Raw genomic sequence first — 19,326 nt, 5'->3', positions numbered from 1 at the left:
TTTGCCTGGTGGCTACGGGCATGGTTTCACATGCAGCTTATAATAGAGATTTGGCTGATCTTGGAGTTTTGACATTTAGCCTGATTCAAGGCTAGCACTCAGACACATCCTTGAATTGTGCAACAGATAAAATCAGCTCACTATTGAATACGGCATTAGTCCACTGCACCAGCTGTTACTATATAAATAACTCCATGCGTACACTTCAGTGATGTTTGCAGAATATACCCTCCTTGCGGTCTGCCAAAATATTTTCTCCTCACACACTGCACAAAATTCTTCAAGTTTTAATTCAGCTGGCTCTTTCCTGTTACCAGTATCTTCCTGCTTGCTTTATTTATACACTGACTTATGACTTGAAAGACCGGCCCAGACTGTTTTGTAAAGTCTAAATAAGAAAAACAGCTCACATAAAGTTCCCTTCCGTATGGATGAACATCACTAATACAGCTCATCCCACAATAATACTTCGTTACTAATGACAACCAACAAAAACCCACAATCGATCCGTTAATTCTTTTTATCTTATGTTTAACCACCCACTGGAGATGCCACTGCTAACTAATAAGGGAAGTTTCAGCAATGGTAAGTTGCAAGCTTCAGTTTGAGAAAGCGTTCCGTTCCGTGGTTTAGTCCATCATTCCGTTCCGTTCCGTTCCGTTCCGTTCCGTAGAATAGTCCCCACCATTTTCATCCTCATTGGAGCTCGGACCACGGAGCAATCCCAAGTTAAACGCTTTTGTGCTAGGGTTCTATTGGGGAATATACGGAGAATTTTTTGATTAAAAAATCTCGGATACTGGAATGCCTACTATGACTTTGCAAATATCGGATCGACTATCGGTTATCGGCTTCTTTTGGTGGTATCCATATCAGATATCGATACATGCTAATATCCCATATCGGTACAGCTCTACAACAATTACTTTGGTCTCATGACCTTATCATGTATTGTGGCCCTTCCTACCCGCTTCTGGTCACGCGCAGATCATCACGTGCAGTTTGGATCGTTATTATTATTATTATTATTAAATACAGAGAAAAAGGCATTATGCCTGTGAGTCCTGCTCATTACAATAAACAATTACATTAAGAATAAAAGTTATCAATCAAAATTTTAAAGTTGTCAGTAGAATTAGATGACACTACATAATTGGGTAAATTATTCCATGAATTGATGGTTCTTACTGAAAAGAATTTACACAGCATAAGTAACAGAGGCAGGAAATATAGCCAAGATTCTGAAGCGAATTCGGTTCTTATAAGCTAATTGTGCATACTTAATGTCCTCATCAAGTTAAGTTTATGCTGCTAGAGTAGACAGCACTGATCCAGAAAAAAATGCTAAAGGGGACCGGGTGGCTGGTCCGAGCTGGAGTTAGGAGTATTGCTGTATTGCATTCATATCAAATCAATGCAGAGACTTGATCCATGGCCCCAGACAGCCTAAGCAACTACCTTTCTGAGGAGCTATCAGTGGCGGATCTAAAAATTTTCAGAGGTTCCACTCAACTTCAGCCAGTACACTTTAGCATACAAAGCATGTCTTCTGGGGCATGCTCCTTCAGAGAAAAATTTGAAATATGATTTTCTGAGATTAAATCTGGAATCAGCTGCAGTTTTGACTGAAATGTTGGATGCTGGGATTTAGTTTTCTACATTTTGATACAATAATAATAATAATAATAATATGTAAAGTTGGAGATATTTCAGAGTTGGAGAAAGTACAACGAAGAGCAGCACGCTGGGTGTTGAATGACTATGGCAGATTCAGTTCAGTTTCTTCAATGTTGGATCAGCTAAAATGGCCTACATTACAAGTTCGTCGGAAATTATCTAGGTTACAAATATTGCATAAGATACACTACCAACAGTTATCACTCCAAATTCCTCATTATTACTTACCGAAAACATGACCAACAAGACAATACCACCATCTTCACTATATCTTACCTACCTCATCCACCACGGTATACCAAAACAGCTATTTCTCAAGAACAATAAACGATTGGAACGTACTACCAATTGATACAATTGAAATTGCAGATACTGATCTATTTATGACTAGACTCCAATCATATTATTGTACCTATAATGTATTTGTGTTTATGTGATTCCTGAGCACACCAGCAGGGCTGACTGCTCAGTAAACAATAATAATAATAATAATAATAAAGACTTTTTAGTGCAACTGAACAAAACTGAAGAATGTGTACTGGTACTGCACTGTTAAAATGAAGAGTAACCACAACTCTAAAGGAGTTCGCAGTGTAGGGAGGATTTAACACCCCTGGAGAGCAACCATTACTCTGAAGGAGTAACTGGGGAGTAACACATGCTCTGAAGGTGGTGTCACTTACTCTTCAGAGTAATGGTTATTCTCTTCAGAGTGTTGGTTACTCTCCATGGGGTGTTAAATCCTCCCTACACTGGGAACTCGTCAGAGTGGTGGTTACTCTTTATTTTTAACAGTGTGTACTTTATGTGTTAATATGATTGGGGTCATCATCTATATAGCTACAAACACATCAGTTACCCTGCATGTAACTAAGTAGCTATGTAACTCCATGACCATACATGGTGGATGGCTAGTTTGCAGTATTTTATCATTCCAGTAATACAAATGAACCCTATGACCATGTAGCTCCATGCCCCAGCAAGGTGGGTGGCTAGCCACCCCCTCCCTGGATCAGTCCCTGTAGAGCTGACTTTTACTACAGTGTAACAACTAACACCCGACTGTTGTATTATAGTACAGTAAGTGACTGGGCTTGGCTATTTTGATTTAGTAACACTAATACCACAAATATTCTATTTTGATTATTTACACTTTACTGAATTAAGATGAACAGCTGTGAAAGAAGGATGCAGCCCATAAAAATGCCAGGGTGGAAAAGATGTGAAATCAAAGGTGACAGCAACAGTATGGCTGCAATGACATTAAAGTCAATGATGAGTAATCATTAAAAATCATTGGCATTATCATCAATGTAGCTATTCCTTGGTACACTATGCAATTGTTTGTATACATCAACATGGCTACTTACTATTAAAAGAGTTGGCTACTATTATAGGTTATTGTGGTATAGAATCATCATTTGATAAATGGATTCAAAGTTGAAAGTTTTGCATGGTCATAAAACTATTTCAGCAATATTATCATACGTATATCACGTAACTATACACCCACTTGGTTCTGTTATTAAAGTACAATCCAAGTTTGCATGCACAAAATTTACATAAGGACTAGCTACTACAGGCTGTATACTTATTTATATGTTGATTGTAGTTCATGGTGCCATGAATTGACATAATTTAGTGATGAAGAAGATGATGATAGTGTTTTCCCAAGTGATGAGGCAAAGTTTCCATATAATTGAACATCACCATCACTGATTTGTAATAGTTCCTCATCAGGTTTGTTGAGGTATTTGGTGATCAGTATGAATGCTGGTCTACTTTTAGGGCGAGGATGCCTACACAAGGGAACAAAGCACGTGGATGCAACCAAATTAAAATTTATACATATACATGTATATGGTTATGCACAGAGAAACAAGGGAGGTCACCTACACCTGAAAGCATAATAATTTTAATGTCTAATTCAGTCATGGGTGTAAACTGAAGTAGGGATTCAATGTCCACTAGTATATCTGGAGGTGTAGGAGACCTCCCTTGTTCCACTACTTCATATTTCTATGATCCCTAATCAAATTTAAATTCTAAATTTTCCTTATGCTTGTTTTTCATATATGTATCACAAGCAACAAATAGAACTTTCTAATGCATTGAAGAAAAGTACAGCCACATGACAGTACTCTTACACTTGTTAGTGGTGTAAGTTATGAACTGCTGTTCTTTTGTATAGAAGTCTTTTTTAGTGCAATCTTTGTTAACTTCTGTCAACTTAGCTGCTGCTTACTGAGTTACAGTATTACAGTGTTTATGATACCCAGTGGTCCTGAGGTTTGTTGGCAGTAACCTACTCAAGTTGGTGGTCTGTAAAGGTTCACACCGCAATTGTACTTTATCATACAGTATGATAGTACTGTATAGTATGGACCACAAAGGAGTAGGTGTGGCCCATGAAATAATATCACCCAAAAAACAGCCTCAATTTCCCCTGACGACAATGAGGCAGTATTGGTTAGGCAACACTAAGCTCAAACAAACTTTCAGATTGACTCGAAACGCTTTCAACAAGTTGCTACGGAATTTAAAAAAAAATTACTTAACGGAATTTTCTAGTGACTGACTGAGTAACTGACTGATGCCTTCAGACAAGTGTAACTCGATAACGGCTAAGGCTATGGGCTTGATTTTTTCACTGTTCGACATCGCTTCGGCCCGACAGGTGCCTTTTAGCATACCGCAGTATGTACAATGCATTCTTCATGGACTTACCAGTATCCTCCTTTGTGTACCATTCATCTTTGCTGACAGTGAAAAGTGTTGATTTGGTGATAGCACGTGATGGCTTCCCTTCATAATGGAAATCATCCGTATTTATCATAGTAGCTATTTTGATAGCAGAGGTGCTTTTCAAACAGTTTTTGATTCATACTACTGTGTAACGGGATGGACATAGCCAACAATGAAGCGTAATGGATACTTCACTTTTCAGATGATAATTATTGTAATAACTGGGGCGAGTGGCACCATTTCTTTCGGTATACATGGATTGCAGAGGTGCTTTTCGAACAGTTCTTGATTTGAAATGCTGCATAACGGGTTGAACATAGCTGACAACGAAGTGTATTCACTTTTCAGACGATAATTGGGGGGCGTAGCGCCATTTCAGATGTGGTATGCATGGGTTCACCAGTCACAATAATTATTTACAAAAAAAAGTTAACAAACAAGTACACAGAAAAAATTGGAATTTTCAACTAGGGTAGGGACCATAGCACATTGATAAAAAGTACTGAAACAAGCTGGAGTAATGCACGATGTTAAATCACAGTTAAACAATAAGAAGTGTTATATCTTTACTGTGCTCAAGATACCATAATGGAAATGCACAGTAGGGATATAATACTTCTTATTGTTTTATTGTGATTTAATATCATGCACTACTCCAGCTTGTTTCAGTACTTTTATCGATGTGTTATGGTCCCTACTCTAGTTGAAAATTCCAAATTTTTCTGTGTACTTTATGGAAAATAATTAATACTTTTCTGTTTGATTCCACCATGTACAAAAGAAGTAATAAAAATAAACCAGTGTTCTGGAACAATAGCATCGCTAGCATCTACAGTGGCATCCCACTGTAACACCAGCTGTTTGGGCTACTTTATATGTGACCCAGTCTGAGTAAACTGGTCTTATTGCCCATGTCAGCAGATTTGATTTTTCACCCAGGACACAAAGCTACATGAATAAACTATCTAATTCCACAATCAAAATCAGCTAGATATGAGTGATCTGGTTTGCTGGCTGCTTTTCCCAAGCCCAGTGGCAATCCATACGTGCAGTGTAGGGCCTTAATGGAGCTCTGGTCAGCCTGGGGATGACTGTATGTTGCTGTACAGCTCTGTGGTGTTGAATAAGTACCTCTGCTGTGACTTTCCTTTCATTTTAGCCAATTTTGAAACCTCAATGGCCCAAAACTTGGCCTAATTCATCCCTGTGCCTTCCTTTTCAATTTTTGAACACCATCTTGCCCGCCTTCCAGGTCCCCACCTCCCACCCATTTTGCAGCTCGCCTGATACAGCCAACCTCGGTTTAAAAACTATCTAAAATGGCGGGAAAGTTAGCTGTTGGTTACTTGTACAGTGGATGCTGTGGAAGGTAAGGAATTGGTGTAAAACGTGTGAAAATTTGGTACACATAGCTTCAATCATTGGCGAGCTACAACACACTAAATACTTAAAACCGGCATTTCTCAATACTTTTAAATAGGCAATAAGCCTGGTTTTCCCAGACTGGGTCACATATACAGACCGTGGTTTCATCTGTACTTGTGCTACTACACATGAAATACTATTACACAGCTGCCTCTAAAATACACACACTGCTATTTAGTTGAGTTTGAAAATTACGTATGGTTTGAATAAGAGCTCAGTGTGGTATTTATTTTAGCAGGTAACTAGTTGTCTTACACAAATAAACACATGTATATAATTATGTAAGAGAATCTACATATACACCAAACAAGTACACAATTGTATTAAATCTTTTTACCAGCTGCCATGACAGGCTAATGCATGGTAAAGAACACAGTGTCCAATGCAATTACTGTCTATCAATTAAATTTGGCAGTGAACTAAATTTGGCAAATCGGTAATTCATCACTAAACCACCAAATTTTAATTTCGTCAATATTATTTTCTAATGCCATACCTGTTTCACTGCCCATACAAAAGTCTCAATAGTAGCAGTGAAATTTATCCCGTATTTCACTGACAGCAGTGAAAAAGTTGTAATTGTAATTTCATTGGCTAGAATTTATGTTAAGAATGTAGTGCCAATTAGTATTGACGCATGTTTACATAGTGACAAATTGCGTACATAGCAACGCTAATGGACAGCACGTTGCGTATATGCAGCGAGTATGCTGGGAATAGCATGGGTAGCAGTGAAATTTGGGATAAATACCACTCTTGTTGTATTAGAAATGGTAAATTTCACTTGGCTTCGCCTTGTGAAATTTATCCCCGTTTCCAATACAACACTTGTGGTATTTATCGCAAATTTCCCTGCTACCCATACTAAGTACAAACCTTGGGTCAAGCAGTTGTTGAAGTAGGTTTTCGACAAACCTTTGTGGATACTGCTGAAACTGGTAAATTAGTGTGGTTCCATGCATGCAAATGGGTGTGGCTTACTGACTAGACTAGAGTTTGTACTCGATTAGTGGGCGTGGCTCCATGTAAGCTTGCAGACAGCAGCAGACATGAATTCATGCACAGCCATTGATAAATGGGCAAGTATGCCTACAGATAGCAAATAATCCCAAAATTGGGTGTGGCCATGAAAGAAATTGGAGCACAGACATTTGAGTACAGCAAGCGTCTATGGAAGCAGGACCCGAATATTCTTTAAAGCGAGTCAGTACAGCATTGTACTTACTCCATTCGCCAATTTTTCAGTGAGAGCATTTCGCCAAATTTAAAATTTCGCCAACTGCAATTTTATAGCAAATAGCCAAATATTAGTTTCGCCAATATTTGTTGTCATACGGTATGCTATACAGAGTTCAAATTATCCCTGACCTTTCCCAGTTCACCCAATACTGTTACATAATCAAATTTCACTGCTGTTACGTAGAATTATGTATGTACCTTTTTGGTAGTGCTCTACAATACATGTACCATATTTACTTGGTTGAATGTTGCACCTTCAGTATTAGCCACTCTTGAGTGGTGTCACATGATTGATTTTGAAAATAAGGGCTTCAATATTATTTTCAAGTATTGAGTGGCAGTCGAATTTGAATAATTGCTGCATCAATTTTATGAACTAAGGTAATGAACGCTGCGGCATTTAACCAAATAAATACAGTATGTAAGATGTAAATTTACAGATGTTTCCATTTTAATGTTCTACTGTTACTGGAAGTACTACATATAACTTCATGCAGAAAAACAAAAAAACTTCATGCAGAGAGATATTTATTCATACAGGTACATGTAAACAATTAGATAAACCTACCAACATCGAATCATCAATTTGTACATCAACTTGGGACATCCTGATGGTGGTGACAGCCTGTAACCGCTATCAATTAATGTAAGAATCTACAGTGTAATATGCAATATATATGCAACTGAGAAATTGTTCACACCTCTTTCACTGGAGTTTCTTCAAAAGGCTTACAGCCCAAACTCCACATTTCATAAAGAACACACCCAAAACTCCAAACATCACTGAAAGTGGAGTACTTTTTATACTGGAGGGCCTGTAGATCAATTTGCAATGAAGAACAGTGTGATTGTCATGCCATGTAACCTACTTCTGGAGCTGTCCATTTAACAGGGATCTTTCCTCCAGATGTTACATAATATTTGTGATCATCCAAATCCCTTGACATTCCAAAATCAGCAATCTGCAAAACAAAAAGAAACACTACATCTTGTTCTCCTACAAATGATAGGCGTGATTGATGCATGAAGATTCATACATGCACACATGGTGTTTAGCTACATGATTAAGATACACGGTAGTGTGCTGTGTGGCCCAAGAAACTGCTGTTCCACACCATGGGTACGTATAATATATTAACAGGAAAAAGTGTGATTTCCATACTGTGTGTTTCCCTATCCTAATGCAAAGGAGTGGTGTAGCAGTTTACATGCCAAATTTTAAGGAAATCCTACTACCTAATCCTGAGATACATGCAACCAAAGTTTTGGGGTTTTTTTTTGCATCTTTTTACACACATTTCAAAAACACATAATGTGTAATTTTATTGAGCTGAAATTTGACACAGGTCCTAAACACAAATCCCAGTACCAAATTTGGTGCAAATCTGATGTATATTCACAGAATTATGACCAACTATTTGCACAAAAAATTAACATTCTATCACACCTACACAGAGGCGTAGCTAAGGGGGGGCAAGGGGGGCATTTGCCCCCCCATCACTAAATGATTTTTTTTTAAAACCTTCGTCACAAGTTTACCAGTATTAAACTGACACGCAAATGACTGTAAATTATGTACACTACTATGCGGTATCACCAGGGGTTGCTAGTGAATGCGCACACACAACATTCAACTCGCTCGTGGATCCATCAAACAAAAATATTAGAGACATACTTCTATATTTAGCCTAGATTACTCGCGTAATAGAACATTTTTGAATCTAAAAAGAGTGACCCGCTTCTCCGCGGCAGGAGTCACAACTCACAAGTGACAAAGGAGACCAATTGACGCTACGAACCTACTGCCTACGAGATGATAAAGTGTTAGCTAAATAAATGTACCAAGTTTATTTTATCGAGTCGATCACACTGGATCTTTGTACGTACGGCAGTGCAGTCTGTTTTTACTTTGTCAGTCAGTCAGTCAGGTGGATCAGTCAAGCTTACAAGTTCTGCTAGCAAGACAGGTGGGATTTCGTGCAATACATGGCATTTGAATTTCGCTGAGTGAAGTGAGTGAATACGTCATCCTGTCAGCAGTGTGCTAGGACTGCAGCACAGGCTGTGGCTAACGTAAAGTAACCTGTATTTGCACTAAAATATTAGCTCTACAGGACTGTGGATGAATTTGTTGGAGTACAGTTGTGGCACATGCGATGATGCTCGACGAATATAGCTACCTCGATTGGAAGCAGTCAGTACTGAAATAGTTACGTAGCTAGTTATTTAAGCTGTAATAATACAACACCGTATGTTGGCTAGCCCACCATTGGGTTATTAGCCTTTTTTGCAATCATGAATGATTTTGAGTGTTTCGTGGGGGCATGCCTGCCCCTCCATCACCTTCTGGCTAGCTACGCCCCTGCACCTACAAGGTAAACCCTTTTATGGAATGGGCTGAAAATCAGTTTGTGAATAGATTAGCTGTCGAGGAATGCCTTTTTGATAGGAATTGAGTGAAGACTACAGAGATATAACATGAAGCCAAATGTGTGCAACAATTGCGTGATCAAGGTTTGGAAATAAAAAGCATTAGTTTTACACCTAGCTACCAGGCAAACCACTTATGGGAATGAGCTGAAAATCGGTATGTAGATGGATTGATTGTCCTTTCAGTGCTATAGAAGAATCAGATTAAAAGACAACCAACTACGTATGTACATGTAGCACATGTGCGATTGAGACTCTAATGATACAGTCACCCTGTTAGAACATTCAGCTACATTGTATTCTATTAGAGTGTTCAGCCATGTAAAAAGTTACCTTCTATAGAGCTCAATTTATCTACATAAGACGTCATCGTGTAGTGAGTTCAGCTATGTAGCAAGTTATCCTGTAGAGAGCTCAGCAGGCCTGAAATATGCTCAAAATTGTGCCCAAATGCTTTTAGAAATTTCCCAAAATTTTCACCTATTATGTTCCTCAGTGTTCTCATTATGCTTCTTAGTTAGCAACATTTCTTACAAATATCTTGGAACATTAATCAATGAATGCTCTATTAGAGTGTTTTACTACAAAGTGACTGTTCTATTAGGGAGTATTGATCTAAGGAGCTATATACATATACAATGCATTTGAGTGCTCTGTTGTAGTTTGCAGTTTCCACTGACTGTTTTTTTAGGGAGTATCAATCTGTTTTCATGGAATTAAGCTCCATAGTTCGAAATACTGACCTAAATATGCTAGCATTATGCTGGTATAGCACTCCAGCCTATTATGCTTTTTATTATGCTGGCATATTTGATGCAGGCCTAGAATCCAGTTACAAACAAATCACTATGTTGAGAATCCAGTTACATTACAAGTCACCCTGTAGAGAGTACAGCTACACAAAAGTAAGAGTTCAACTAAATTATAAATCATGTTGAGAGAGTTCTGAATCAGCTACATTATAAGCCACTCTATAGACAGTTTAGCTATATATGTAACGAGTCATCCTGTAGGGAGATCAGTACAATAGCTTTCCTTGTGAGTGCTGCACATGCTTTGACATGACATAATAAACACTTTGTATAATTGTGACCTGCTGTGGAAAACCCAACTAGTTTGCATAATTCTGTTTTAGGGATACTGCATTATTGCATTGAAATTCGTTGGGTAAAAGAATAGCAGTGCTACAAATAAAAACTTATGCACATTTTAATCACTTCAGTAAATATTGAAATAATACTCAAATTAATATATCTTCTATACCATCAGATTTGCCTCTTCATGGGGAGCACAAATATTTTTATTATTGCTTAAAGCAAAGGCAGGTTATATAGAGCCGGTACCGGTTACACTGTTTTGCCAGCTATTTTGCTGGCAGTAGAGGGTATAATACTGAGAATGTTATGTGCATTAAAAAAAAAAACTTTTACAAAAACCTAAGAAAGTGAAAAAAAAAAGCTGCCTCAGCTGGGGCTCAAACCCTAGCATTTGTACTCATGATCCATACTCGTAACCACTGTACCACTGGTGCCGCAACTACCGACTTGTTTTAGTTTCTACCTTATAAATGTCCAACTGAAGTGAAGAAGCAATCAAAGCTGAACCCGACCTAACCCTAACGCTAATACTAATTGTCGCGTGCCCTAAAGTACAAGACTCGAGGCAAACTACTGGTCGCGCGCCCTAAAGTCGAATACTAGGGGCATACTACCATGCCAGCACAATAGCCATTTGTGCTTGTTAACTGGTACTGGCACAATATCCACTATGTAAAGCAAATGTGAGTTAAGTGTGTTTGTTTGCATTGTGGTACAAAATAGCACTCTGTACTGTATGCAAGGAAATTTTGACGTCAAAAAATTTGACGAATTTAACAAATCAGTTTATTTCGTCAAATTTAAATTCATCAAAATGTTTATAAGCGCCCTTAAAAGTACAGGTTTTGCCTACAATTTCTTGATTTTCATCAACATTTTATTCGTCAAATCTGCTGAAGTCTGAATTCGTCAAATTTTTCTTACGTCAAAAGTTCCTTGCGTACGGTATATCATTGCTGTTTCTAAACTTAAACATCCTTCTTGTTTAAAACCATGGGTGGATGTACAGTTAGGCCAAACACCATACCTCAATGAATTCCCCAAACAAGTCCTAACTCCATAGCCTGTTGCACTCATGTGATCAATTAAAATGTGTACTTGTATTTTTTATGTTCTGTGTATAGCTACTGTACAGATTGATTGTTTTGCTGTCTACTGCTATAACTCCAAGAGGATTACCTGAAACTTTAGCAGCTCATTATTTTATCTCTCAAGACAAAAAAGAAGTCATAGAACAAAGTCTAAGAAAATGCTAACTAGTCAGTTTTTTTGCTCAGCGGGTCACACAAGTAAACATTCATTAACCTTGCAAATATCTTGTTCGGTCACCAATATATTCCTAGCAGCCAAGTCACGATGTACAAATCCTTGATTAGCAAGGTAGTTCATTCCTGCTGCAATCTCTCTGGCAAACTTTAGTAGTAGTGGAGGTACTGTGTCTGGAACTTCTTCACCTTCCATCACACTAAATACCAACCAAAACATGAATGCTGAGGTACAGTGCTAGCTATGTACAATATACAAAATACACACAATGTAGGTATTTTAATACAGTATGCCAGATTTATATATTCTGTAACAGTAGAAATTTCTACTTGTATTTTGTATTAACAATGGTATCTTCCCTACATGCATGTGCAATTTTACGGCAGCTCACTTTACCTTTCAGATTGATTGAGCATTCTACCTGACAATAGAGAGTGATAAAAGCATATTATTCTAATTGAAAATTAATGGTATGCAGTATGTAGGGACCCACCGATTATGCTCATTAATTTACTTATTATGCTATGCTGCACTGCTCAAAATTTTACCTATTATGCTCAATATTTGTACCTAAGTTCCTATGTTTTTCTAGTAAATTTGTACTTATGGGAAAACAGTAAGTTGCTGAAGCACAGACTCTAAATCCTTGTTTGTCAAAATGCATATCACAGAAAAGATCGATATACTCGAACAGTCAGCTGTCTGACTATTCTCTGACTGTTCTATTAGAGTATATCAATCTTTTTCTGTGATATGTATTTTGATAAGCAATCATTTATGGTAAAGCACAAGTGTTCTGCCTATTATGCAAGCATTATGCTCGATGCTTTCAAGCACCTATTATGCTCATTGTTATGCCAGCATAATTAGCGGGTCCCTAACAGTATGAAAGACCAAGACATGATACATAAGAATCAGTTATCAAATATATGTGTAAAATTATAATACACAATGCTCTCTAATGCAAATTATCATGTAGTCATCAAAATGGCTTTAGTAATGAGCTACATGCATGAGTTGACTGACTCAATCTGGACACTTTACTCCATAAAATGAGATGTTTTCTTAAAATTAATGCAGACGTGTAGGTATATTTGTACTCTAGTCAATACACTCATTGCACCCCCATGGATCATACCTCACCGTGGGTGGTGGCAGGGGTGGTGGTGTGGGTAGTGGGTGGAAAGGGAATCAGTTTGTTCAAGTTTTGTAAGTACACAGCATCAACAATACTTTGGTTTTATAAATATTTGCATAAAATTAATTTTACAACTTACTCAGGTTGCAGTGAGATTAAACATCCTCGAAGATCTCCTTTCTTGGCATACTCCAGTATAATCATTGCAGGATCTGTTGTGACCATCCCATACATTCTAATAACATTGTCATGAATAAACTGAGCCATTAAAGCTGCTTCTTGAAAGAATTTTATTTTGTCTTTCTGTGAAGCTCTTTGATTTAGAGTCTTTACAGCAACCTCTTTTGATGCATCACCATCTGTCCATGTTGCCAAGGTAACCACACCAAATTCTCCATGTCCCAATTCTTTTACTGTACTACAAAAGAATGTTATTTTAAACAAACTTTTTTCTTTGTGTCTATAACATCACTAAATGCACAGAATAATAACATGTATTCAAATATATACCAAATGCTATCTGATGATATTTCCATCACCATAGTCTCTTTAATTTGAGCAAGCAATGAGGTTAAACAAGCAGGAGGTTGCACAAACGATTGGAGACGTTGATAATGACTACCACTATTAGTATATTGTTGAGATGGTTTGGTTACTATTGAATCATCATGTGCCACAGTGTAGCCATCACTATCTGGTTCTGCCTCAGACTCTCCATCAAATGGTGGTTCCAAATAACCATCTGGGCTATTTTCATTTGATCCTTCATTTTCCTCTACTGGCACCTTATAATTATTGATTATAGCAGGATTACCCAGAATGACATCATCCTCCTTCTTGGGTGAAATCAAGTTATGTGATTTTGGCTAGAATAAATAAGTCAGTAACATTTATACCTTCACATACTAGCTTATGTATGTAGTATAGTCAACCATAATTATGTATGTTACATACATGTGTTTTGATGTTAAAAACTTACATTTTCTTCAGTAGTGCATTTAACACTGAGACTGACTGTTGCACATACTTGATGTTGCATTTCTATAAAGTCACAAATAAATCATTGCATATGCACACAACCTGTTCATGGGGTACTGTATGTACATGGTAAAAATATGTATGATAAAAGGTAAATTACCTGTAGTTTTATTCGTGCTTTCTTCTCTGTTTTGTCTTTTGAATAATAATATGATGACGATGATGGAAGATATTAACACAACAAAGAATGACACAACTGCAACAGTCACTATGATAGTAGTGGTACCATCGTCATTACTACTAGTGCCTATTAGGTAACCACATATGTTTCAGCAAAGTTAATATACCATCATCCTCACATGCAATACCACTGCCACTCCAACTTCCATCACTCTGACAGGTCCTGTTTTCACTACCGGTTAGCTCATAACCAATGTTACATGTGAAACTACAAGTGTCTCCCTCATAACCCACTCCTACTCTACCAGAACTACATGACATTCCTCCATTGGATGGTGTTGATAGGTTATCACATCGGATGTCTATACAAACATATGTGAATATGTTAACACAAAGTTTAAAGAATCATGTATCCATACCAATTAAAAACTGTATTAATGGCTGTCGGTTATTTACAATAATGTCTGGATTAACTAAGCTAAGTGTACTTGATGAATTAATTGAATCACTGCCATGAACAGTGTAGCCTTCAGTTTCAATAGCCCACAATTGATAACGTGTGTCACGTGGTTGATAAAATCCTATAACATCTCCAGCTTTAAACTCAATTCTCTCACTCCCATTAAGTGACATATTCAATAACCAGTACACAATATTGCCATTTTCAATTTGAACTATTTCACTTTCTGCTAACTGAACTGCACCAACTCTATTAAACTCCACATCAGGTGTTGTTGGACGCCACACTTCAAGATAAGGATCAGTTATTCCATTAACAGTTCTATCCATACTAGCAGATACACCTGTTATCCTACCATTACAAGTGAAATTAGCACGCGAAGAAATTAATTGACGTTGTGGTGGAATACTACGATCTCCTCTCTGCTGAACTGGGACTTCATCAAAACAACTTACCCCACCTGTGTGTATATGATATGTAGTGTCATAATAAATGTGACAGGATGTTGAAAACAGTTGCAAATCACAAATCCAACCATTTCAGAAAAACTTTCACACAGCTTCACACCAATGTACCTTCCACAAAGTGTATTGAAAACAATGGGTGAAAATAATGGGTGAATAAAGGATGTTAAAAGAAAAAAAAAAGGAAATTTTAATTGTGACCTGCTGAGTGAAAGCCAATCATGACTACTTCACATTTTCCTTGAATTTCATTTATGGCTTCTCTGTGTTCTAGAGGGGAAACCCAATGGGCTGTATAAGTTTTAGCTAATTTTGGGGGAATACTTTAGAAGTTATAGCAGTAGACATCAAAAAGAATAAACAATTAATTGTACAGTGACTATGCTTACAAATAAATTACAATCACTGATTCAATCAATCATACATGTGTAAGTCAAGAGTGCAACAGGCCATGGAGGGTTGGTTACCCATGAATTGGGTAATAAATTTACATACAGTTTTGTGCCTATATCCACGTATGCTTTCATGCAAGAAAGCTGTTCAGCTTAGAAACAGGCAGTTACATTTTACCGCAATGTAAATAAACACACATAACTCACATGTACAGAAACAAAACAAAGTTATTCTTACTCTTCATGAAGAAGCAAATCTGATGTATAAAGTTTATAATTTTATTTATTGTTTCACTGTTTACTGAAGTGTTTATTAATTAATGCATAAATTATTTTGGTAACTTTTATTCTCTTTTGTAGTTATAGAACATTCCCTTAATGTGACTATGCAAATGTGTGCTTGTGTACACTTATCATCAGGGGCGGATCCAGGAGATGGAAAGGGGAGGGCACAAGTTGTAGGTGGTTGGAGAGAGCCAGATTCTCTTGTTAATTGCTGCATTTTTGAAGCAGCAAATAATCACCCTTTAGTAGTGTCTCACTTTAGCCATTTTGGGCCTTTGCAGATGGTTGTGAAGTCTTAAAAGCTCTGAATGTCTTAATCATCAGTAAAATGTCCATATTTTCATAAGTCTTATAAAGTGATCTAGGCCTGAAATAAAGTTTAGTAATTTAATTTTTAATCAGAAGTATAGCTGGCTCCTCTACAAGGTGAGGGGGAATTTGTCCCAAATACCCCATCCTGCATCCGCCATTGATCATGGTGCTTGTTTAATGAATAGTGTGAGCTTAATGTTAGTAAATTTATTATTTTATTTATTATTATTAACACTTTACAGTGACCAGCACTGAAGGTCTACAGCAACATGTGCTGCAGCCTTAGGATTACCTAACCTAATTTTAATGACTTAGATTTAATGAGACTTAATGAAATTGGATACTACTAAGATATCACAAGTTCAGTTCACCTTGTTCTCTGTTGATTTTGATGTGTATTAGGCAATAAGAAGCCAGCACAGCCCTAAGCAAACTATAGTCTTCAATTATCATCCACACTTTTAGTTAGTGCCCACCCTTACACCATCCCACCCCAAAGTCCATTTACCCTAACACCCACTCACCCACTCGCCTACCTACTCACCCAACCACCCACCCAACCTCCCACCACATTTGAACATTCAACAGTCAGCTACTAGTACGCTTAATACAATTTGCAAACTATATACATAAGCCTTGAAATATTTAGTTTTAAAATGATTGCATCTGGACTGGTTATTTAGTCACATATACATACATATTTTTATGGTTATGGAAATTATTGTACCTTTCCTACAAACTGTATCACTACCACTCCAACTTCCATTACTCTGACAGGTCCTTATGTCACTACCAGTTAACTCATAACCAGTGTTACATGTGAAACCACAAGTGTCTCTCTCATAACCCACCCCTACTCTACCAGAACTACATGACATTTCTCCATTGGATGGTGTTGATAGGTTATCACACCGGATGTCTATAAAACATTACACAGATCATATTTGATGACAGTATACAACAACTTACCAAATAAAAGCTGAATTAATGGCTGTTGAGGATTTGTAATACAATCTCCACTGCTTGCATTAACTGACGTTGTGTTTGCATCATCACCGCTAACAATAATAGTTGTCATATTCCCTCCATCACAATCATGAACACTTGATCCATTACCACTAATAGTATTAACTTGATAACGTACATTAGATGGATGATAACATCCAATAACATCTCCTGACTTAAACTCTATCCTTTCACTATCACTAACAACTATCTCTGCTAACCAGTACCCATCCATTGCTCTTACTTCACTATCTTCTAATACAATTTCATCACCAATTCTTTCATAAACACTGGGATCACCTGACATGGGATGCCACACTTGAAAGCTAGGATACTCACTACCATTATTATTTAGTGATAGACTAACAGTAATATGTGTTATTATTCCATCACTGTTACTACAGTTAACATATGGAATGATCACTTGTCTATCAACTCTTAACTGGTCATCTCCTCCTTGATAAACATCAACACCTGCTATACATTCTGAAACAGACAAACACATAATACGTATGTCATACACTAGGGTCAATACTTTCACAGCTACAGTAACACTGCATGATTAATCTCCATGCAATAATGGTAAGGGTGTATCCATTAAGACACGTGACTGCTCTATTAGAGTATCTATCTAAATCTTTTTGCAATACGCAATCTGTAGCTAGTCTTCTTTTCAAGATACTCCAGCCAACATGCAACAACGCTAAACTAGTGTTATATCGAGCAACCATCATTAAACATATGTGCATATGTTTAGAAGGGTTGGGACCAGGTCAGTACTGCTGACTTGGATAGCAATCCAGGATTGGTTAAAAGCAAGGCATTTCCACTATAGCATATTAAGTTAAGTACATGGGTATATATAACTAAACATATAATTAATGATCAATCATTGGGTATGATATCACATAAACTTACAAATAGCAAGATGGTTTATTCAATAAGGCAGCCTTGTAGTTTTTAGTAATTCCGATAAGTGGGCATAGCTCATAAAAGAAACTGGCACTAGACTATGATGCATTACTACATTTTTAATTTATTTCACAATTGATTCAATCTGGATTAGACCCGGATATTCCATAAAATAGTTCAGACCCAGATAATATGATCCGGTTTACCAGGGTTGCCCAGGTTGAACCCTGCTCTTCAGCTGCCTATATAGAGAAGTCATGCGTACCTTACAATTTATATTTTTCTGACTACACCATGTAAAAGACTAGTCTAAGAGAAGGTGAACATACTGTATTAGTGGTAAATCTGTTGTAGTACAGTATAAATACATGTCAGGCCTCAAGTATTAAGTCAGAATTTTATCACTGCTAGAATAATTTCCACCTGAAAATCTACAAATCTATGACTAAATCAATTTATTTCCTTGCTACGTATATCCACATATAGTTACGTACCCTTTTTACAACTTGTATCTTCACCACTCCAACTTCCATAACTTCCATTACTCTGACAGGTCCTGTTGTCACTACCAGTTAGCTCATAACCAGTGCTACATGTGAAACTACAAGTGTATCCCTCATAACCCACTCCTACTCTACCAGAACTACATGACATTCCTCCATTGAATGGAGTTGATAGGATATCACATCGGATGTCTAAAGATATAAATTGATGTATAAATTTAGCCACAACATTTTATTCATACCAATTGTAAACTGTATCAATGGTTGTCGGTTATTCACACTAATATCCTTGTTAGTTAAATCCATTATATTTAATGCATTAGAAAATTCATTAGCAAAAATCCTGTATCCTTCAGTTTCAATACTCCACACTCTATAACGTGTGTCAGGTGGATGAAAATATCCTACAACATCTCCAGCTTCAAACTCAATTCTGTCATCATCATTAACAGTTATATTTACTAGCCAGTAAGTGTTGTTATTATTATCAACTTCTTCAACTACTTCACTTTCTACTAACTGAACTTCACCAATTTTATCAAATACATCCATACTGGGTGTTCTTGGATGCCACACTTCAACAGACGGATCGGTTCCATCACTACCGACTTTCATCATACTAGCAGTTATACCAGTTATTCTACCATTACAAGTGAAATTAGCACGTGGAACTATAATTTGAAGTCGTGGTAGCAATGCTGCAGTCCCAATTTGCTGTACTGAGACTTGCTTGAAGCAACTTCCACCACCTAACAATGAAGTCCAAACAACTGTAAAAGTGTGCATATGACTAAGACTATTCATTATAACTTATGTAA

General features: G+C 37.1%; 1 protein-coding gene across 1 annotated transcript in view; it reads right to left on the bottom strand.

The window, feature by feature from the left end:
• Positions 1 to 3,170: 3,170 nt before the first annotated feature.
• The window catches only part of LOC136254709 (uncharacterized), a 30,628-nt gene continuing 14,472 nt past the window's right edge, over positions 3,171 to 19,326 (bottom strand). The window contains exons 3-17 of the mRNA XM_066047446.1: positions 18,751 to 19,257; positions 18,500 to 18,700; positions 17,058 to 17,579; positions 16,816 to 17,007; positions 14,595 to 15,095; positions 14,355 to 14,537; positions 14,156 to 14,302; positions 13,997 to 14,058; positions 13,528 to 13,883; positions 13,157 to 13,435; positions 11,919 to 12,078; positions 7,956 to 8,048; positions 7,788 to 7,901; positions 7,655 to 7,740; positions 3,171 to 3,476 (exon numbers count right to left, since the gene is read on the bottom strand). Of these exons, the coding sequence (XP_065903518.1) occupies positions 3,269 to 3,476; positions 7,655 to 7,740; positions 7,788 to 7,901; positions 7,956 to 8,048; positions 11,919 to 12,078; positions 13,157 to 13,435; positions 13,528 to 13,883; positions 13,997 to 14,058; positions 14,156 to 14,302; positions 14,355 to 14,537; positions 14,595 to 15,095; positions 16,816 to 17,007; positions 17,058 to 17,579; positions 18,500 to 18,700; positions 18,751 to 19,257 (3,611 nt within the window). The 3' untranslated portion in view covers positions 3,171 to 3,268. The remainder of the gene's footprint in view (positions 3,477 to 7,654; positions 7,741 to 7,787; positions 7,902 to 7,955; positions 8,049 to 11,918; positions 12,079 to 13,156; positions 13,436 to 13,527; positions 13,884 to 13,996; positions 14,059 to 14,155; positions 14,303 to 14,354; positions 14,538 to 14,594; positions 15,096 to 16,815; positions 17,008 to 17,057; positions 17,580 to 18,499; positions 18,701 to 18,750; positions 19,258 to 19,326) is intronic.

This window comes from Dysidea avara, chromosome 4, assembly GCF_963678975.1.
Source record: "Dysidea avara chromosome 4, odDysAvar1.4, whole genome shotgun sequence".
Classification (NCBI taxonomy): Eukaryota; Metazoa; Porifera; class Demospongiae; order Dictyoceratida; family Dysideidae; genus Dysidea; species Dysidea avara.
The sequence above is the reverse complement of the archived record's forward strand: the minus strand, read 5'-3'. Positions and strand labels throughout refer to the sequence as shown.